The following is a 24582-nucleotide window of genomic DNA, read 5'->3' as shown; positions in this document are numbered from 1 at the left end:
ATTTCCGTTACAAATACTTGTACTTTTTCCCTAAAAAAGTAACGAAAGTACAAGTAAAAGTACTAAATTTAAAAAGTAACGAAGTACAAGTAAAAGTACGTACTTTTCACTTGTACCGGCGGTACAAGTAACGAAAGTAAAAGTACTGCCATATATGTAGATAACGTTGCTTATCGAATATGATAATATGGCACTAATTACAGACAATGATAAATATCGAATACGATAATATCGGGACTATTGTCTATAATGATAATTATCAAGTACAGCACAACAGCGATTGTAGATGAATATTTATTTGGATGACGGAAATATGTAAAAATTATGTCTGTTAGTTTAATTAGTATAAGAACAGATCGCGAAATAATATTTCTAATGATGTATTGCTAAATTAAAATTCTGATTTAGCCAGTCAGTATATTAAGTTAAAAACACGAATCATGAATCAACAATCATGAATTTAAACTTTTGCAAAAGGATTACACCAGATTCTAAAATAATATTAATAAATTATAGGGGGTTGAAAAACTAATTATTCGTGCTTTAAAATGAAATGTTTCTCATATTGTTCTATTGTTTATAAACGAAATAATGTTTGGAATAACTGACGCGTTTGAAGAATATGATGATTTTTTTTTTAGCTGTGAATAATAAAATATAATCAATCGTAAAAATATCATACAATGGTAAAATGCTAAAACAGAAATATGATTTTGTATTTGTTTTGATATTTTAGAAATGGCGTTTGAAAAAAACTATAGAATGAGTAGTTAATTATATTGTTATTTTTGATTAAATGTCTAATTGAAAATAATTAATCTAAAAATTCCAAATTAAATTAAAAGTTACAGTTTGTAAAAATGAATTATTACTTTATATTGGTATTGATCTTTTGTAAATGAGATATATTAACAAGTATAATATAATGAGTTTTTAATTATAAGTATTTGAAGTTTCAAATTAGAAGTAATGAACCATATCATAATTTATACCTTAATTTGATCCGGAACTTTTTACAGTGCATGTTAAGTTATATTGTCCAAAATGGCATAGTCATATTTTTCCTATTGGCAATTTTATTTACTGACACGAGGAGTTCGGGAAAATAATAAAAAATAAATTTATTTAAATTCGAAAATCCTCTGAGCTAAATTCAAAATTAAGGGCAATGTTGTTACAATACTAAGTATACAATATTAAATTGTAACTAAACCTCAAAATTATGAGCATCACCCAAGAGTTAAACGATTTTTTAAAGTAAACACATTAGAAAATTAACTTTAAATTTAATAAATAATACTTGAAAATACAACCGTTATTAAATTATTAAATTTAAAATACGATACTAATTTTTTTTCTTCTTTTTTTTTGCTCACATGCAGCAACAATTTTTTTTTTGGTGTTAAATAAATTTTAGCTTGAATTTCTCGATTAAGATCCACATTTAAAAATAATATTTCCAAAATCCATACAACATTAGTTGCGCAGCTAAAAATTTTGAAAACATCACAGCTTTGAGGAATGAGCTCTTTCTTGCAATATTACAATTTTAGAAAGTGAATATATATGAGTAATTATTTAAATTTAGTCGGTAAAACTCCTAGACATAACATGAACCGCTGACCTATTTTGAACTTGCTCCTTTCACTACAGCTAGATACGAAGATAATATCGTCTAAAAACGAGGAAGTCAAACAAATTAATAGTTGAAGAACCATTAAACTTAATGTTAAGAAAGTGATGTTGCAAAAATAAATGAGCCTTAGAAGATGTTACGTTATTAGAAGAAAAATTTTTTTCTACTGAATTATTTGTTCTACTGATATTTCTACTGAATTATTTTCGCCTGAATTATTTGTGTCTGTTGGAAATTTCTTGAAAAAATGATTAAATAACAATTTATCTCATTCTAATTTCACCATATTCAAACGAAACAGTTAATTAGCCATAAATAAGATGGTAATCAAACCGTTAAGAGTGAGGAAAACTGCTTATTTACTGCTTTCATCTAATACGGTCTAATAACCAGAATTTTAGCTCACCAACTAATGAAGCAATTTAGTTCCGTGCAGTACACATAATAGCTGAGAGGACTAATCTATCAATCCCATGATCAACAGAACTAGGGTTCGTGTCCCATCATTAACGCCACAATATTTCCTCTATTCCCTTCAACACACCCAGTGTCCTGCTTTTCCTAATGCCCATTACCAAACAAAAAGATCTCCATTGTCCAGTTAAATTACTTTTTTATGGTTTAGAAACCATGCTAGTTGTAAATGGTTAAAAACCATACTGCTCTGCATTCGTGATTTTATTACCATATTAGCTTTAAACTGTTTCGAAACAGTAAAGGTAAAAAAATTTTGTTTACTGTTAACTTTACGGTTAATCGAATGGACAGGCTTCTGATGGTTACTTTACCATAATTTTTGACTGAAAATTTTAACAGTGTTTAGATTTTTAAGAATTTTAACAAACACTTGCTTCCTTTGTATTTTATTAATGTTTCCTTACCATTTCTATAGATCTTAACCTATTATCGAATTTATATTTATAGAGTTTGTAAAAGTTAAAAAGTTTAATCCTTACATTTGATTGGATATAATACTATACTACAACCAAAATTTCGCGCATTTTCTCAAACTTGCCAAAAATGTAAACATTGAAATCTGCTTGATTTTTCCAGAATTCTCTATTATAATGAAAGCTACAAGCCCTAATGGAAGTGTTTAGGAACTTCTCTTATCAGGTATCTAAAAATATGTCTTCGAGGCTGAGACCCCTTTATCAATAGTAGTTCTTGTTAGTTTAGTTAGTTTAATTAGAAAAATCGTTAATTCTCGATAACAATACCAAAATATGCGGTATTTAAACCATTCATTTGGTAATGTTTCCGTTGATATGGTAACGGTTTACTAGAAATCCTGGTTTTCAAAGCTATAATTCTTATTACCACACATTTGGGAAAAAATACAAAACTTAAAAGTAAACTCAATCAAATAAATGGCTTTCATGCCATGCAAGGTATCATGATAAAACAACCACATTTTATTTTATTTACAAAATTGTAACACATATCATAAAGCCATATTTTATTATTAATTTAACCAAAATCATTAATTACCAAAGCGCTTCAGAATTACCTAGCTTTTTGGTAGTCCCATAGTGCCAGAACACGGTGAATTTTACCATATTCTGGTTGTTTTGCTCAAATTTTTTTTTTTTCAGTGTATGTACTTAGTGTACTGAAATTGTTTATGAGTTGCTTTTAAAATTAAAGGATAATTTCATTATTTTTTTTATAGAAATGTTAGGTTAAAGTTTATTTGATTATAGAATCATTAGATTAATTAAAATCAAAAGAGGAGTAAATCCAAAAGCCATATTTATATAATACATTTTAACGAAATCAATTGTAAAAATAAGTAAAAACACTACTTACTTTTCTCTTCGATTTCTTATCCTTTATCTCAACATTCTCTTTATCTTTACATTCCTCATCTAGCTTCTTAACCTTCTTCTTTTTCATCTTCTTGACCTCCCTGACGTCATCGTCCATTCTCTCATAGGGGGACGCCATACTTGAGTGGGTCATCTTCGACAAGAACTTGAACTTTCGCTTCTTGCCGAAGCAACGATTCTTGAACGACTGCTCGCCGCTGTTTGAAACCAACATGATGATGTTCCTTTACCTCAGACGACCAGTTTACAAATTCAAAGGAAGTGAAGAGAGGATATTAAGGAAGTTTGTTTGTTTTTTGTTTCCCAACCTCGAAAATCGCTGATCTTTCGGATCAAAGAACACTTTGAAGGTTGTTACCGGTTGAACTTTGACACGTTACCGGTTGGTTTAATCAAGGAAATTAACGATTTTCCTCCTGTTGAGAGAAAAAATAAAATAAGATGTTAATTCGAAAAATCAAATGCTTTAAGCAGCGATTTGAAAGCTAATTTAATTGAATAAAGGTGAATAAATTTAAAAAAAAGTTTTACAAGAATTTTTCCATTATGAAATGTATTATACTAGGGAACAATTTTTTTCCGTCTCATAATATTTTTTAAACAGATCTTAGATACTTTCATATCGCCGATTTCAAACTGCAATCAGTTTCCGTCTCCAAGCTCCAATATATATATAAAAACAGGGCTACATCCCTGTTATCATTGGTGTATTCATCTTAAAAAATGCAGTCAACAGCTATAATAAGTTATCAAAAGGTTTATTAAAAGTTAGGCTGGTGGTTATAACAGTTCACATCCCCACTCCTGCAAAGGAGGGGGTGTGGAAGAAACTTCGGATGGTTCCGGCAGATATTTATTGGAACATATTATTCAGCAAGAGACATGCGAAAACCTTCGGTCTTGCATTAAATAGTACAGAGATTGGTGTAATTAGGTTCCAGTCGTACATGTCTTTGTAACTCTACGCACTATGGAAAATCATTTAATGCTTCATAATATGGAAGTGAAAGAGGGACAAGATTCTAAAAATAACTCCTCCTTTCAAATATAAATCTAATTATTATTCAATGGTATGTTTTCAGCCTTGAATTCCCAAAATAGAATATCTCTACTCTTACTCTTTAACAAAGACATTTTATGAAACCGAAAGAGTTTTAATTCTTTTATTAGTACAAAAGTATTTATTATTTTCGTATTACATATACATATATTTTTAATGACATTTTTAGTCTATTTTTTGTCGAGATGTACAAGTTTTAAAACTTTATATATAACTGGAGGTCACACAAAATTCATTTTAAAAATCATTTTGCAGAAACATTGGTCTTCTCTTTTTATTCTGCTTAATTTTTATAGGCGAAAACATTTATACTAAACTGATTCAATTCGTATTTAAACTGATATAATTTTTACTTTTAACATATCAAATTCCTTCAACAACCCTTAATACTTCAATGTTTCATCTAATACATCACTATTACATACTTAATACATCACTATTACATTCAAATTAAGTAACTAGTACTTACTGATCTTGAAAAAATTATTTTAATTTCCCTTTTTTGCATTTAAGAAGAATTTAAGAAAAATTCAGTATTGAATGTTGCTAATATTGCAAGAAAATGGTGCTGCGATTCGTATTTATTTTTATTTTTAATTGTGTAATTGTTGATGAAATTATGGTACCTTATCTTATTTATCATTATTATATCATGAAAGTAGATTTTATAATGTACAAAACACTGTTTAATCAGAATATTTTAAATTCCTGTCGATAAGTTGTTAATAATAAAAATTTATCTATGAATGACAATAAATTGATGCAATTATATTTATTATCTCATAATTTAGTTAAAAACAATTTGACAGATAAGTAAAAAAATTAACTACGACTTATACTTTAATTATCAACTAACAAACTAACAAAAACATTTCATTAAATATATTCTTCTAAATTTTCTTTTTCGTATGGCGTAACATTATAATGGCGTTATGAATTTTGTTTTTGCTTATTTCTGATTTACTTACTCAGATGTGCTTAGTTGGAATTTTGCTTATTCAATTACTATATTGTGAAAAATTCCGGATCAGATTGTTGTAAAAAGTAGCGACACACAGGATGCCGGTATTTTTTTTCCATAAAATCCATTTTTACTGGAATATGTTACAAACAAAAAATTTTAACGGTTATAATTACTGTAAAATCACTAAATCACTCTAATTAAATAAATAATTCCGTAAAAAATACGGTGTAGTACTTTACGTAAAAAATGAATTTTATAGATGATGCACCCAAAGTTACGGTACTTAACTTTTATAAAGTATTTCAAAAAATTTTAAATGCGTAATAAGCAAATAGATATGTTTTCCGTAAAGCTGGAAAGCTGTTAATATGCACATTATTTAGATAATTGGCAGCTCAACTTGAGTGATCTATTAAAGTGCGGAAACAAGAGTTCTCAATTTACTTAGGTTATATGCTTTTTAACGGTCTCCGCATTGTTTAAGGCCAAAAGTTCGTTTCTCTTATTCTATCAACTAATTTGCTGATTATTTGATTTTATTGACTTGATTCTTTTTTTATATTTAAATATAAATCAATGTTATTATGTTAATTTCTTTAATTGTAATCTTTAAAACAGTTTAATCATTCGAATTATATCTTTTAAGTGATTGATAATTGCTTATAATACATAATTGGAATTTTTATATTGCGAAAAATATCATGTATAATATTCTGCTAATTTAAATTTACAGAAACATTGCTCTTGTTCCAAATATCTTATTTTCACTTTAACGAGAAAACACACCGTAAAAAATTCCAGATCAAATTGTGGTAGACAGTTTCCGGCACTCAGGGTGCCAGTACTTTTTACCGTGAAATCCATATTCCCCGTAACAAAAAATATGACTTGCCATCATTTTTACAGAACAATTTACTGTAAAATCACTGAATTACTGTAATTAAATAAATATTACTGTAAAAATTACGAACTAAAATTTTATATTAAAAATGAATTTTGCGGTAAAATATATTTTACGGAAGCTGGATTCAGAGTGCCAGTACATTTTACCGGAATTTTATCCGGAATTTTTTACAATGCTGTAGGTGATGTGCAGATTACCGACGTAATTTTTGAAGTGAAACGCATTTTTGATGCTTTAACGGATCACTCTAATTAATCTGCCTATTAGATAGCAAATCTGTATAATAACTAATTTCTACACTTTAACGGTAATATATCTAATATGTCTGCAATATGCAAATCTGTATAATAGCTAATTTCTACACTTTAACTGTAATATATCTAATATGTCTGCAATATGCAAATCTGTATAATAACTGATTAATACACTTTAACGGTTATATATCTAACATGTTTGTAATATGCAATAATGTAATGTGCAGATCTGTATAATAACTAATTTCTACACTTTAACGGTAATATATCTAATATGTCTGTAATATGCAAATCTGTATAATAACTGATTAATACACTTTAACGGTTATATATCTAATATGTTTGTAATGTGCAATAATGTAATGTGCAGATCTGTATAATAACTAATTTCTACACTTTAACGATAATATATCTAATATGTCTGTAATATGCAGTAATGTAATATGCAAATCAGTATAATAACTGATTTCTACACTAATATATCTAATACGTCTGAACAAGCAAAATATTTGTATTACCCTCTTTTTGATTTGTATTATCCTTTTTTCTCCTTAAAATTAGAGTCTTATGTTAAAGTATTTCAAAAAGTTTCCAGTATATAATATGCATATTTCTTTATAATTTAACTTTTGATGTTTAATATTTTGAAATATATTTGGGAAAACAAAGTGCATTAACTGCTATCCTTATCGGGCATCTTATTTGTCTTTATTTTTTCAAAAAGAATGTCATGTGGTAAACGAAATAAGTATAAATCATTAATTTCGGAGAAATATAAAACAATGTGTTTCAGCACAGCTTAGATATCTTAATAACGGAAAAAACAGTTCAAACAATAATCAAAATAGAACATTTTCGTTTGCAAATGACAAAATACTATCTTCTCTTAAATTTGAGTTAATCAAGTAACAAACAAATTCGAATATTCCATCTGATAATGTTATTTTCAAAGAAAAATTATTACTTTCTTTTCAGATAAAACTTGGAAAACAAAGTCCATGAAATTTAGTTCGCAGGAATTTGAGTAACCCATGTTTAGACTTATGTTTGCAAAGTTACTTGTTTTGGTTGTGGTGCGGAAATTCGCAGATGACCGTCTGACCGGGGTCAAAATAATGTGGCAATCTTAGCGTCATCGTTAAGCGGTAGTACCCTGAAATGGGCTTGCTGCTTGTTCATTGTACTTCAGCATTAGTGGATGGTGATTTTGAAATTTAAGATTAAAAAAATCATAATTTTTTTTGTTCTCTAAATCGTAAGCATTTTGTCATTCATTTGTTCCTTAAAATTAAATAAAGTGCCAAGAATACAGTGTACAAGTTCATCTTAATTTTAATTCGGTTAATTTTACGAAAAATCAGTCATTTAAAAATTATAAATAGAGCGAAATACACACTAATTAAAGCATAAAGGCAAGCATTAAAATAAAAACATTTGAAATGTAAATAAATCTCTTTGCATCATTTCTCTAACGGGAAATTGATTAATCACTTTCACTTTTATCATTCATATTTGGTATTAAAATACGGAGCAAGGTTACAAAAACCCGGTTAATTTACTAATTTTGAACTTAGCAAAAGGCGTGATCGAGAGCTGACTTATTTTGCATAAACTGTGATGTTTCACAATGCAAACGACTATTTGGAAAAGTGCCCAAAATTAGACTGACGACAAAATAGCAACTAGAGGTCATTTTTATTCAAGACAGAGATCGAGCTGCAAATGAACACCTGCCCAACGTGATGTTTAATAGCGTGAGATATTCTTTCTAGAATAAGATCTGGAATAAACTACTTGAAGTCCTCACTTTTTTAGAACATATATAATTAAACACTATAAATAATATTTGAGACAGTTCTTTTTTATTTGGTTCAATTCGTAGCCGTTTAAATTTGAAAAGATTTTGCTTACTTATAACGCAACGAATTTACAAAAAATGTTGTTAATGCAATATTTTAAGTTTAAAAAAGTAACTATTTTAAATCATGCATCTCGAGTGAATATTTTTAGAATAAACGTTCTAACTTTTATTATTCTAACGTTATTCTATTCACTAAGCTAATTTCAATACCCTAAAGTTATTTTAACGTTATTTTAAAACTTTATTTAAAGTTATTTTTTAAAAAAAATCAATCAATATTTGGATTATTTTTCTTATAACTTGTCATTAAAGTTATCATTAATGTAGATAACGTGTTATTAAGCATAGATAGCTTGTATCACGTATCCCGTACATTTAATGTATCAAAGACGCCTATTACATGTACTAAAGCATATCACGTACATTACAAGTGTATCTCTCATGTATCAAAAGGCATCATGTACCCCGGAAAACTTTTTTCGAAATTCAGATTCAAGTCGATAAAAAAATATTCCCTCTTTTTACATGATTATCTAAAATATTTTAAGTCAAATCCTGAAATATTTAGGTCTCCCAGATGGGTTTAAAATGTAACAATTTTGGGCCAAAAAATTTTAATTAAAAAATTTTTCAAAGCATAACTATAACACTAATTTCAGTTATTTATTTTCAAAAATGTAATGTTTAGAAAGTAAACCGGTTGTAAATATAAATTCTGCAAGGTGCCTACATGAGAATTTATTTGATAATTAAAGTTTAAAATTAAATATTGAAAAACGATTGCAAAAAACATTGAAAAGTTTTCCCAAAAATAAGTTATATTATTCTACTTTGAAAAATTATTTTATTACAAAAGCAGTAGTGTTGAAACATATTTTTTTACTAATTATTTTTTAACCCTCTTTTAAAAAATGGTACGAGTTTCAAAAACTAGTTATAAACATGATTTACATTTCACAGAAAATAAACAAATAGTAAAAATAAAATTTTAAAAAAAATTTGTCCATGACATTTTTATCTGATTTAAGTAAAAAAAATCTAATTATGAAACTTCTTGTTAGATAATTATTTTGAAAAATATAATTTATATTTTTGATACTCTATTATTAAGTAACAAATGAAAATCGATACTGATTTCAAATGTAGATTTTAAAACAAACTCAACAATTTCTCAAATTCTCCTTAGAGCTCATGAAAACATATTCTTAACTCAATATCTATACCGGTGAAAAATCATCTAAACGTGATATGAGTAATACAGACATTGTTCTTGCAAACAATGCTATCATTATCAAAGACGTCACTTTTACTTTCCATTCGTGCGTTGTTTTGGTTATTTCATTTAGCTGGTGTATTAAATCAGAATATTTCTATTAAAATTTCGTGCTACGCCATCGAATTTCAAAACATGTAATTCGTAATACTTTTTAAGTCGAACTATATATGTACTTAAAAGTGAATTCTAATTGTTGCGGTTGTGTCCCAAAACAAACATTTGATTCCACTTAAGAAGGAACAATATTAAGGTTTGAATTAACAGTTTACGCATTCTGATACTATTTTTCCTTTAATTTTGGAATAAATTTAAATTTTATTTTCTAGTTTAATTTTGACACAAACGTTGCTTTTACTTTCTATTAACTGCGTTGCTTTTGATAAGGTTTCGAGTTTTGGATATTATGTTAGCTGATGTATTAAATCAGAGAATTGCTATTAAAAGCTCGTGCTACGCCATCCAGTTTCATAACATGTAATTCCTATTACGTTTTAACTTGATTCTTTTAATGTTGCTGTTGTGTCCCTTAACTAACATTTGATTCAACTTGAGAAGGAACAAAAAATTAAGGTTTGAATCAACAATTTTCTAAATCTAATGGTTATTTTTCTTTTAATCTTAGATTAAATATTAATTTTATTTTTTAATTTTAACAAAAAGCGTCAGTTTTACTTTCCTCTTACAGCGTTGTTCTGTGCATTTCATTAACTGGTGTATTAAATCTGAAATATTCTATTGAAAGCACGCGTTGCACTATCCAATTTCAAAACATAATTCCTATTACGCTATAAGTTAAACGATATATTTACTAGTGAATTCTAATTATTGTTGCCTTCCCCCAGAAACAAACGTTTGATTAAGTCCGAATAACAAACTGGGATTTTAATTAACAGCTTACGTGTTCTAATCGATATTTTTTCTTTAATCTTAGAGTAAATATAAATTTTGATTTTAGCAAAAGCGTCACTTTTACTGAGTTGCTTCGAGCATTTTTCTTAACTGCTCTATTAAAAGAGAGAATTTTTAGAATGTTTACACCTTCTAATTTCAGTTACGCGTTAAATTGAAAGAAGATAATTCTAATTGTCTTTGTTTTTTCCCCAAACAAATATTTGATTTCAACTTTAACCCTTTCCATTTTGCAAGACACCAATTTTCCATTTAATATCAACAAAACACAACCGCAAAGGTTAAACCTAAAATTATTTCGAAATAAAAAATTAAGATTTGAATTATCAGCTTTTGTATACCGTATGGTTATTTTTAATTCGAGTAAATATAAAATTTAGTTGTTACTTTTCTCTCACGGTGCTGTAAAAAATTCCACATCAAATTACGCTATAAAGTACCGGTAAAAGTACGGTATAAAGTATCCGTAAAATCCATTTTTACCGTTAAACATAACACCGTAAATATTTATAGTAATATTTATTTAATTAGAGTGATTCAGTGATTTTATGTTAGTTATTATTGTAAAATAGGGCTTATCAGATTTTTTGTTTTGCAACATATTTCGGTAAAAGTACCGGCAACCTGAGTGCCGCTACTTTTTACCGCAATTAGATCCAGAATTTTTGATCAGAGCGCGTTATTGCGAGCATTTCATTAACAGGTAAATTAATTATTAAAAAAACCAAAATTATTCTGGTAATTTGGCGAGTTCTGTATGTCTCTACATTTTCTGCAAAAAATATGTGAAAAATTGACTTCTAGTTTTTACACAAGTTTCAAGCTATTGCTGTTGAAATAAAGTCCGATGTCGTTTAACATTGAAAAGATATTTTAAATCACAGCTTATGATGTTGAATAATATCCATTGGAAATAAATTGTTCTATAGCAGTAAATTAAAAATTTTGTAAACTTTTAACTTCAATAGGCCAAATAGTTGTATAAAATTACGAAGCAAGGTATTATTATTTTAAGTAGAAAATACGACTGCAAAGTTAACATTAAAATATCGCAACTTTAAATGGCAAGTCGTTTAAAACAGTTCTGCGCGAAACAGTATTGCAAACAATCGGCGTTAATTAACTGAGAAAAAAAAAACGCTAATAATACGGACTGACATTTACTATTAACACTAATCTCTGTGTCCCTGACCATTTCTCCAAATAATGCTAAATTTCCAGGAAACTGAACGAATTCAATGTTAATTATGGTTTTTAGTTTAAACCCTATATTGAGATTAAACCTTGGCGAAACTAATCTTTCTAGACTAGCTTAGTTTGACACAAACTGTGATAAACGTAATCTGGCAACACTCTTTCACTTTCGAAAATTACTGCGCGTTCGGGTTCGTGGCTCAAGGTTAATTAATGGGTTTATGAGATTTCACCTGTTGTCGAATTTATTTTATTATCTTTTGATTCAAATGATGTTATGGATGATAAAAGTGTGTGTAAATTGTTTTGTTTTTGGAACTGTAATACTGAATCGTATCTTGTCCGATATGTCTCTGATAAGAATCGATTTTTTTTTGTGCCATTGATTGATAAATACATTGTTGTTACTGTTTTGTTTATTGATTCCATATATATCAAACAAAACGAAACTGTACAGAAAACTTGCAGTTTTCAATTTATTATAACTTTTACTTAGAATACTTCTAATTTAATTAATTCTTTTCTAACTTTAATTTAATGAACTATTAATTTGTTTCCTTTCACACTGGGACATAATCTTTTTATATAAAAAAGTTAATTAAAATTTCTAAATTTATAATTTAAATTACTTCAAATTTTAAATGCACTTCTAGAAACTGATGTAGATCTTTGAAAATATTCTTAAAATAAATAATTAATAAAATAGACAAAATAATTAATAACCAAGTAATTAATAACCAAATAATTAATAAAAGTTAATTCGCTTAAGAGTATCTATGATTCCAGAAAGTTTACAATTTAAGGCAATTCGTATGCATAAATACTAGAAAAGATGATCCATTTTTTAAAAAAACAATTTTCCCTTTCCAAAATTCAGTAAAATCAAAAATTTAAAAAAAAAAACTAGCTTTACCTATTATTAAAATAGCCAAATGTTAAGCCGCATATTTTCCATTACAACTAATATTTTGTTTCTATACGAACAAAAAAGCTGTCGTTTTTATCATTTTATAATTTATTTGAAATAATTATTATACAATAATTAATATTTTCAACCATATAACGTTAAGTCATAAGTATAATTTCTTAATTACTTTATACCAGTATTTAATTAGTTCGTTAATTTTTTATTTTTTGACTTACAAATTCTAGTAATTGGTTCTTCAGCTAAATACCAAGTTTGATTAGCAATTCTTACCGTTTAAATATTTTGTCTAATAAAAACATTAACCATTTTTGCATCAATGACTAGACTAATAAACCATTATTACCTTACGTAATATTACTATAAACCAGAAATTTTTAAACCAAGAATATACGAAAAAAGAAAATAAAGAAGATAGATATATTTTTTCATTTTATATTACCTTTATAAAAAGTTTTCCAGAGCAAATTTTTATGCTACATCAGTTCTGATTTTTCGTAATCATTGATAAGCAGTACAACATTATCTTACTATGATGTATGTTGTTCTGAAATAACACACTAAGCTACAGTTCTTTAAGGAATAAAATATGTACTACAGACTGAGCTTGGCCAACTCGAATGATAAGCTGTTTCAATAAGTGAATGTTTCTTTCGAAAATATTTCCTCATCGGCCAGCTGCATTTACTGAAATAACTAATTTCAGCAAACATGTTATTGTTTACAGAATAGTTAATAGTGTGAGTTTAAGTTTACACGCAGACAGTAATAAAGAAGCTGCATAAGTCCACAGAAAAGTCCAATAAAATAAGTCAAATAAAAAAAAATTTTTTAATCAAACATAAAATTTTTTGTCAGTTTGTTTGGAGTTTGAGGAAGAAAAAGGTTAAGAAGTTCTATTTTTTTTAAATGTATTTATTGCTCTTTTAACATACATTTCAGCAACCACAATTGTCAGAATACATGTTGCACATCACGTATCTCGAATTTAGTATTAAGTGAGCTTCAATTATTTCATAATAAAACAAAATATTTTTAGACATAATCGCTTATAGTTTTTCAGTTTTTTTTCCTACAAAATTAAATGCTAATATGACATTAAAGAGTCGTTCCATATCGGATTCGAGTCTATTGATGGTTAACTCAAGAGCAACTACATGTAACATGAACATGTTGAGACAACATGTAACATGTTTTCTGAGTTATTTATTTAATATGTCGGAGACAACTTCATGCATAACAATTACCATGCTTCACAGAGAAAAAAAATTCTGGAAAAATTGCCGCACTGTATGGTAATAACATTTTTTGGTTACAAAAAGAAAAAGAAAGAAAAAAAAACATAATCAAAATATACAGTATTTAAACAAATTTTTTTGGTAATTTTTCTATTCATATGGTAACGATTTACTGGACATTAATTTCGATTTTCAAAATTATAGTTGCCACACGATATACATAACTGAAAACTAAATTCAACCGAATAAGGGGTTATGCCATGATTTAAGATAGCATGATAAAATTACCAATTTTACCACAGTTACTAAATTTTATCAGATATTACAAATTATATTTCGTTGTTAATTTTTCCAAAATAATTACCAAAGTTCTTCGAATGAAAATTACGGTATATTTCGATGTTCCCAGAAAGCCAAAAAAAATGGTAAGTTTTATCATATTCTGGTAGTTTTGACCATAATTTTTTTCTGAATCATAATGCAGGAGATTATTTCTCACATAAAAAATTACAACGCTTCACATAATTTTATGACAATGTTTTTAACTACATATCTTTGTAGCATATACTAAAAACTCATGATGGGCTACGTTTACACTTTTAATTTTTCTAATAACCAAAAACAAAAAAGACTGTTTTGAATTTTTTTATGTTGAAAATTCTTGATATTTGTAAAAAATTTCCCCCAAAAATTATTTTAATAAGCAATTTTAAATATATTTCCAGTATTTTAGTACTATACTATATATATTTCCAGCATTTTAGTAGTTATATATATATAGGAACTATAGTTATATATAGGAGCTATAGTTATATATAGGAACTATAGTTATATATAGGAACTATAGTTATAGATAGGAACTATAGTAGCTATAGTTATATAGTAGGAACTATAGTAATTATATATATAGGAAATATATAAGAAGGTTGAACTCCGACCCACCCCAGGGGGGTATACGGAGATAAAAGTAAAATTATTACAATAAAATTTCTCTAAAAACTAAAGTTACAGTAAAATTTCGCCAAATGACAGTGGTGGTGATCAGTTAAAAGTGGATTAACAATAAAGTTTGACAATTAAAAACATGTGTTAAAGGCAATGAAACCCAATAGCGCCGGTGTAAATGTCGAGAATTAAATGATTATAATAATAAGGAAACAAGAGATAAAAAATCTCAAAACTAAAATCAATGAAAGCTAAAAGTCCAAATAGTAAATGTCTAAAAGTAAAAGTCTGACTAGAAGTCTATGAAGTCTAAAATCAAAAGTAGATAAAAATTCAAAATGTAAGGCTAAAAGTTGATTAGTAAAAATTAACGATGACATGCTCTATTGTTGGTTCATGACTGGGGTCAGTTGATCTGGGGCTAGAATGTCTTCGAGGGTTTGTTTAATAATTTGAGTCACAATTTTCCTGCAGGTCAATATAGCGAAGAATTGATGTTCCTCTTCGCAATTATTCATATAGGAAATATATATCGGAACTATATATATTTCCAGCATTTTAGTAGTTATATATATAGGAACTATAGTTATGTATAGGAACTATAGTAGCTATAGTAGTTGTAGTTATATAGTAGCTATCGTAGCTATAGTTATATAGTAGCTATAGTAGTAACTATTGTTATATATAGGAACTATAGTAGTTATATATATTGGAAATATATATAGGAACTATATATATTTCCAGCATTTTAGTAGTTATATAGCTCTAACATTTTTTCTGTCTAATCACATCGAACTAAAAAAAATTAGTTTACAAATAAAAAAGTTAAAAACATATAAGCCTTGTGCTCTAATTAAATTATCTTGTTAAATTGAGTTAAATTGTAAAATGACCCCATAATTGAAGTTTTGGTCTGAAAAAATAGAAAATATTATTTTAGCCGTTTTTTTAATCAAGTACTTTTTCACAAAAAAACGATTGTCTAAAATTCGAATTCTTAAGAATTTTTAGACATATTTCTCTCAAATTTTGTATTTTGCCATGTAAAAATACATTCTTAGAAATGAAGCAAAATATTGTATACCTTGCAAAATTATACTATTTTTAAATAAATGATAAAAATTAATAAATATGCACTAAAAGTTATTTTTTGTATGGAGTTATCTTTTAGATAAACGAATTTTATAACTTTGTTCCAAAAATTTTTCAATTCGCTAAAAAAAAGTTAAGATATGGCGAAATACGCAAAAAGTAAAACTAACATTGAGGGTTCCAATTTTGCTAAATTTTGCTCCTCTGATTGGGACCATTTTCTCCAGATTGCGGCTACCCCCTATATTTTGGGGGTCATGAATTCAAATCTATTTTAAAAAAATTATTTTATTCAGAGGAAGTACGTTTGTGGCTAATTTCGCAACAGAAAATATCGTCTGCACTAATTAATTAGCAACTTTAAAACCAACTATTAAAATTCGATACTGGAGCTTGAAAATCAGATTATTAGATCAAAAGTTATTCAGTGTGGTCCGTTGATTTTTCTGCACACTGTACGTATCTTAAACAGAATCAAATAAAAAAACTTATTTCTGCAATGCTTCTAACTTAGTATTCGAACTAGAAAGTTAAGATCAGCGCTATAAATAAAAGCATGGAAGACGTTTTAAGAAATATTGTATTATATAATTTATTTATGGCACTGCTAGCCAACTAAGGAAAATAGGAAAAAACTTCATTAACATTTCAATCTAAATATAAAACTCTACACACTTATTTAAGAGCTATTTATTAACCACAGAGCTTTAAAAAGTGTTTTTTTTTCACGTGCAAGTTTCTTATATAAGTTCTTCAAAACAGGTATTAAATAAAATTAAAAACTCCTAGATGGAACAACACAATTGAAGTGTCCTTCATGGTATTCATGAAATAAAATAACAAAAAATAAAATTTAAAAAAAAAACGTTCACCTGTCTGCCTAGCTTGGTATTGGAATAGCCTAAACATTCGTTACACCCGATTAGCGCATTTATAAAAGAAAACAAGATCATCTTCCCTCGAAGCGTGATAAGAAATAAAATAAAGTTGAAATACAAGGTTGCTAAAAACAGTCTTATGGAAGTGTTTCTGGAAAGCTTTTGAAAGCAATTATGGTTTATTTTTGACTTCAAATAAGTTATTAATGTTTACAGACTTAATATACAGTGTGTATAATTAAACAAATTTATATCGTTATGCAATTGAAATCATAATTAGTACTTTTATTTCAAGTTTAATTTTGCTGTTTTTGTCTAAGATCACAATGAAATACCATTTTTTTAAATTGATCTTAGATACTTTTGTATTGCTGATTTCAAATCTGCATTTGGTTTTTCTCTCTCTCTAAGCTGAATCGTTTTTTTAAGATGGCATAAAATCATTTTTCATCTGTTTTTAGTCGAAATATACAAGTTTAAAAACGTTATATGTAACAGAAGGTACCATAAACGTTGCGTCAAACTTCTAAAGGAGTTCAGGCACATCATCAGGATTAAAACTGCACGGGAACCCTTTCCTGGAAATGCCGTCATACGCCACTAGGGATGCTTCTTTATTATAAACAACCCCCAATTGTCTATAGCGTTTTTAAACTTGAACATTTCATCAAAACGTAGACTAAAAATGTCCTTTTTAAAAAATATCTGTAGCTATAGGAGCAAAACTGACTTCAGATTTAAAATCCCCACACCCGTGTTACGCAAAACCATGTATTTGTATAAATGCAACAAGAAATTTGTTCCATAGCGTTATCAAAAAGGAAATCAATATTTGAGAGTGTTTAATAAATTTTTCCCCATTTGATTTTCAATTTTTTTTTTTAAATTTCTGGATAGATCTGAAACATTGGAATAATGCACATTAAAATAATAACTTATAATTCAATGTTGGTTTTTTCACACAGATTAGATTGAATGTAGAGCATACTGGCAAACATGGGCCGAATGCGACTGCACCAAATTCCGTCTGAAAGAAGGCGATGATAGTTATTCAAAGCAACTAATTAAAATTTGTTTCCTAAAGGTTACAAGCAGGCAAAAAGTTATAATCTATTCTCAAATTGAAAGGATTTTTATAATAAATTAGTAATTCAGATCTAAAGATTTAAACACAAGATTAAGAATTAATAAAAAGGTATTTATGTAATAGAAAGGATAATTAGCACTATTAATTCGATTTTATTTTTTGCTTTTAACTGGAATCATCAAAAATTGCAGTAAAAATTTAACTGTGCAAACATTACTCCTTGCAGCTTTGGACATGACACACCGAATTTAATTTTGTTTTACTCAACTTTAAAATGTTTGCACTTTTCGAGAAATTAGAAAAATTGGAAAACAAGCATTAAAATACTAACTTTTAATTCAATATTTCGATCTTTGTATTGGGTAGACTATAGAGTATACTGGAAAATGAATTAGATATAAAAAAAGAAAAGAAAAAGAAAACAGATACGTCTACACGGATAAGTGCAAAATAAAAAAAAATTTAAGAAATGTAAGGTATGTTAGTTACTCAAAATAACAAATTAAACAATGTTCCATAAAGCTGTAAGAAAACAAACAATTATGGAAGGGTTCGTACAGTCCTTAGAAAATTTTAAAAGTAGTGTTAATACTCTTATAAACAAGTTACAAATTTATTTAGTTTTGTTAGCTTTCACTTTTAATTCAAAAATTCTAGACCCTTAATTTTGCTACTATATATATATTTTATTGGAAATATTATGCATAATGGTAAATAAAAGAATCATACCACTCTTTTTGTTATATTTCTTTGAAATGCATCCGATGTAACACAACCATCAGATGCTGTTGTGCTGCGCTAAACTTTATTTAAAAAATGCTTGATGCTTATTTTGCAACGTAAATTAAATGGCATTCGAAATTATGCTTGCAGTACAAAGAATCGAATAAAAAGAAAAGAAAGTGAAAGGTTACTAAAGCACTTCGAGGTCGTAGAACCTGTGTTTTTCACGTGAAGAAAAATACACTGTTATCACATGAAGACAAATCACATGTAGACAAATATGGGATCTTTGGTTCATTCAGTAATTTTTTAGCATTAAATAGCTTGATTATGTAATATTTAATTACCCGTAAAAATAATTAATACACGTTAAAAAGGATAATTTTACTTTTTTAAAATTTTAACACTTAAAAAATGTGAAAACATCCATGCAACACGTTGTGGGTATTTCGTCACAAGTTACATTTTGTAGCTGTTAAAATACATCATTATCATCATAAATTCCTCAATTCGAAGAGAAAAAAAAACGACGACATAAAAATAAATATGGCCAAGATTTACAGCCAAATATGGTACAACTTAAAAACTGTTTATTCCACCTCCTCGAGAATAGATGACTCAAGGACAAAGAAAAATTTCACGATAAGCCGACATTATTGATAAATATCTAATGTGAAACTATTTAAGATCAAGAAAATAGATGTGAATACTGATAAATCTCTGTTATTTTTATGTCTAATGAATGAGAACATTTGTTTTCAGCTCAAATCTTGTCCCTTTAAATTCGAAGAGACCAGTTTGGAGCATTCCAAATTGTCAATAAAACCTCCAGAATCTTAAAATATAATCATATTTAATTTAATAAAACATGTGAGACTCAATCATCAAAATTCTGTAGTATTTTATTCGATTTCGTTAACGAAAATATGATTCTCTCCGTTCAGTCAGTTATTTTTCGAACTACAGGTTAAGAGAACTTTCAGCTTTGGTCGATTATCACTAGAACTACCCAGTGAATTTATTTAAAATTTAGCATGGATTTAAACGGTTCATATATTACAAATAAAATTAACGTTTTATAGTTATAATACACATTCATGGTTATGCGTAACTTTCCTGGGAGTATGATACAGTAGTCTTAGAATCGAAAGGAAAAAAAAACTAGAATAATGGAAGGGTGGTATGGTGCAGTTTTTAGGACTTAAAGTCTTACAACGTGATTTTATACAGGACGAATGGGAATTGAGTAGTTTCAGCGATGCTCTTTTCTAGACTTGGATGCAGTTCAGAGGATTAATGATAATTCCAATTGCCCTTCAAAGAAAGTTTCGAACTTACTTAAGATTAGAAACTCACGTGCTAAACCATCTGGTGAACATTTTTATGCCATGTATTGTCGTTCATTGAAATGAAATTGTGGTCTACTGCACCCCTGAGAAGCAAATATAGATCTCCAGGATTTGATCCTGATAATTTAAATCTGTTAAAGTTCTTCCGAAGCTGTGCTGGAGTGCCTGCACTCCTCATCAATTCCCAGCTGCCATGAGGGATAATTTCGCATGTTTTTATCACAAATAGCAGGTCCCTAGTTCAAATGGTTCATATTTTCTTAGAGAAACAGAAATCTACTATCTGCCCTACCAATATTGGAAAAAGTTGTCCGCCATAACAGCTGTGATTAAGCAAGGTTCTTGTTGAATGGTGGCACACTCCTTCATGTGTTTGAGAAAGGTCTGTTTCTGATTTGAGATATAGTCTTGGAACCCAATGTTTGATTTCATTTCAAGTGACTACAATTCGTGGCCACATCGAGCTCATAGGGTCGACGATTTTCTGGACAGTTGCCGGATAAACTGATCAATTAAGTCTATAGAGCATGCCTGATTGTCTCTGGCGAAGGCGATTGAAACTCGCAAACACTTGGCGAAAAACATATTAAACCAGAAAACAGCACAGATGAATAAACGGGAACTATTATTGGCACAATAACTTTTAGAAATTAAAATATTTGAAATCACATATATATGTAAAGGGTGGCATATCACTTACTACTCATTTTTTTGTTCGATTGTGTGATCACTGCCCCATACCATCTAGTACTGATAGATATTGCTTTTATATTATAACTAACTAATGAACGGTCATTTTATTTGTATTATAAAAATCTTGTTGTTGTTGACGTATGCCTGTTTAGGCAGAGGGGGTGTGATTGTTCCTGTTTTTCAGTGGCGCCATCTATGGCCAAGAATTCGACTTCTGTCACACCATACGTCACACCCTAATAACAATCTTAAACTGTAAAAAAGGGTTTCTAAGAATTAAGCGAAAATGCGTCAAAATAGCTCCGAAACAAATAATCGAATTTGAAATTCCCATGTATTCAAAATTGAATGAATACTGAATGAATTGAAAAGTAGCAAAATGTCTCAATTGTCACAAATAGTCTCAGAAGTGCTAAGGAAGGAGGGAGATGTTCGTTGGCTGCCGGCAGCATTCGAACAAGGAGCTCCGGGTTATGGTGGTTTGAGTAGTATGCTCTAACCACCATAGTGTTGCACACTCCAGTCCAGGGAGAATTAGGAAGATTTATGTACAACATGAAGTGAAATTAATGATAATATTCCCCCGTTTTTAACAAGTAAAGTTCAGTTAGAACATTTTTATTTCTACTTTCATCCCTGTAGAGAAACATCTATTCGATTATTTTAAATCATTGAAATATCAATAAATAATTATCTATAAAAAATCAGTACAAAATTAACTTTATATTCGAGGTTAAAATAAAATTAGGTCAAGGAGAAATTTTTTTTTAAATGAGTCAAGGTTTTTAGAAAATAAGGGTGTAGATAAATAAATGACGCTAATTATTATGTAATTTGTGGAAAAAAAGAGAGTGATTTGATTTTAATTTTTTTCTAAATAGGCTAGTGAGTTTTTTAAATGCAGGCATATTATCAATCACTAATTGTTCTATATACGTCAAATCAAGATGAAATAAAATAAAATCTCTCATCATTTAACTTGTTGAAGACTTTAATACAAAACGAATAATTACTCCTTAGGTTGAGGACAAGCAAAGTTGTTTCATTTCAACTGTTCATTTCAAATGAATAATTACTCATATATTTATTAATGACTTTTGACTATAAACATTGACATAAAAATTACATATCATTAACTAATAAATAACTTTATACTTATTATTTTTAAGCATAAAACACATAAATTTTGATCAAGGGTTTCTTAAATATTGAACTGTTTCATAATTTGAATTACTAAAATAAATATAATTTAAAAGATAGTTTCAATTTAGCAAAAATGTAAGTTCAATGCAATAGAGCTATTTAAAAAAAATCCGTTTTTATGATAGTTTTTGCTAATTAAAATTGACTAATCAGCAGACTAAATGTGGCCAAGAGTTCTTGTGATTTTGTTATGAATACAATTTTAAAGATCTTTTCCCAGAATAATTATTGGAAAATATTGTTTCAAAGAACCATATCGTAAATTTACAGTTTTAAAATGTAATTTTATTTATCATCATCTCAATTAATACACAACTTATGCTAGTTTGCTGTACCAACTACAATTTGTAAATTTTGAACTAGCTATACAATAATCGGGTGTAAAATTTTATTGTACCAACTATTGTTTGCAAAATTATACCAGTAGCTGTTGTTTACGAAAGCTGTTGCAGTCAAAAGTATTTTCACGTTTTAAAATAACGTGCTCTTAGTGACATGAAGTTGTTTTCATTCACACTTGTTCAAACAATTTTGCCATTATTCAAAAAAAAGTTTTATTGTATCAATCACAAAATTATGATTCGTAAAATTTTATTGAAACAACTGCCAATTTTTATTTGCAAAAATTTTGTTGTGCGAACCATTAAGCTATTATTTGTAAAATTTTCTCGCTACTTGTAAAGGTTATAGCAACTTCACTCTAAAAAGTTCAAGATCAAATTACCGTAAAAAAGTACCGGCACTGAGATGCCGGTATTTTATTTCGTAAAGCCAATTTTTAGCGGAACATGTTACAGAACAAAAATATCTGATATACCATAGTTTTTACAGTAATAATTACTGTAAAATCCCTGAATCACTAATTAAATAAATATTACTGTAAAAATACTGTAAAATGAATTATACGGATGATGCACCCAAAGTGCCGGTACTTTGTACCGTAATTTTTGCAGTGCACTATTATTCGCGAAAAGTTAAGAGTATAAAAAGTTTAAATATTTGAAAGATCACACTGAGTTATTTGAGGAATTGTATTAATTTTGTTTATTCAAAATTTATGTTAGATTCGTAAAGCATAGAATGTCAACTATTATTTGTTTGTACCAACATTTTTATTACTAAAGTCCTTTAACATCAAAATTAATATTCATATATAAAGCGTAATCACTGGAAAGATCGGAATTTAAATTTTATCATACAAAACTTATTGGGTGAAAATGTTGAAAACGGCTATCTTGTCGTGGTTGCTCCAATTAAATTATAAATTTGAAGAATTAATTATGCAAAAATTTTTATTTTTCCTTTACACTAAATGTGTAAAAGAATGACTTAACATCTATGTGGTTATATTATGTAACTAGTTATGTTTGTTTACAAAATACTGAGCATACTTACGTTGAAAAATACAAAAAGTAATTATTTAAACAGTTTGAAACCAGAAGTTAAATTTTTTTAAGCGAAAACTTTAAAACTCTACAACATAGAGAACATTTTAACAAAATACTTACAGTAGCTATAATCGATAAACTAATATTTTCAGCATTTATCAAAAACTATTTTGAATGTTTTAAGAATAATACTCTTCTCATGGGGAGCATGTCAGGCACTTATATACTTGTAAATAAAACTGATAACGCCCGAACTCTTGTTGTTCAGCCCATTACGTCAGTTGATATTTCAAATGATAAGCGTAAAATACAACTGCAGTTCGTAAAGTTTACTCACAAAAAATTGAAAGCGCGGTATTTTCTGAGAATAGCTTATTACTTAAATGGAAAGGAATGCGAGAAAATGTTTAGATTGAAATTCAGATTAACAATTCGACCCCCTGTCTTCTTTACATTCAATGAGCACTAAGCACTAAGTTATGAGAAAAATTATGTTGTTATCAAGTTATATTTAAAATATCATATTTAAAATATTATTTTTTTGCATTTTATGATAATATCGTTATTATATATGTAAAATGCTCAAGAAATAGAAATCAGAACTATGTTCTATACCTACATGATACTATTTATACTCATTTCTGCAACTTAATTCAGAAAGTTCTAAGAAAAAAATTGAATAAACAAATAAAATTTAAAAAAAAGAATAGAAACTCGTTCTAAAAACATTCCATACCTACAAAAAAATTATTTGGTGCACAGTGGCCACCATTTTTGGAGTTGAGGTAAATTAAATACATTTTTAAGAATAGAACAGTAGTTATCGTGCAAAAAACTATATAAAATTGTCAAAACAACAATTGCTTGAAAGAGTTAGTGCAAATATATATTGCTAAAATCTGCTTTTTTTTAATGAAATTTTTTTGGCCATAAAGACAATAATTGATTATAATGCGCTTGAAAATATGTGTTGTCAGTAAATAAAGGAACAATAAAGAAATTTACAACAGTAAAAAAGTAAACAAAAAAATGTGACTGTACTGTAAATTTTTTTGGTTTAACTCAGCAACAAAAAAGGTGGCAAATATACAGCAATTTTTTTTACTATATTAAATTTACGAAAAGGAAAGAAACTATCCATGGGTACAACTTCTAATTTTTGGTTGCATTATTT

The 24582-nt window shown here is 27.9% G+C and overlaps 1 protein-coding gene across 4 annotated transcripts in view; it reads right to left on the bottom strand.

Moving 5' to 3' along the window:
- LOC107455066 (uncharacterized) overlaps positions 1–24582 on the bottom strand; it is a 41167-nt gene that overhangs the window by 3908 nt on the left and 12677 nt on the right. Inside the window, exons 1-2 of one of the 4 annotated variants that reach the window (XM_016072479.4) lie at positions 23529–23673; positions 3446–3881 (exon numbers count right to left, since the gene is read on the bottom strand). In XM_016072479.4, the coding sequence (XP_015927965.1) occupies positions 3446–3679 (234 nt within the window). In that variant the 5' untranslated portion in view covers positions 3680–3881; positions 23529–23673. Of the gene's footprint in view, positions 1–3445; positions 3882–4994; positions 5019–13254; positions 13430–23528; positions 23674–24582 lie in introns of those variants that run through there. The other 3 variants (XM_016072482.4, XM_016072480.4, XM_016072481.4) reach the window with 3 other exon arrangements.

This window comes from Parasteatoda tepidariorum, chromosome 8 (genome assembly GCF_043381705.1).
Source record: "Parasteatoda tepidariorum isolate YZ-2023 chromosome 8, CAS_Ptep_4.0, whole genome shotgun sequence".
NCBI classification, from domain to species: domain Eukaryota; kingdom Metazoa; phylum Arthropoda; class Arachnida; order Araneae; family Theridiidae; genus Parasteatoda; species Parasteatoda tepidariorum.
The sequence above is the reverse complement of the archived record's forward strand: the minus strand, read 5'-3'. Positions and strand labels throughout refer to the sequence as shown.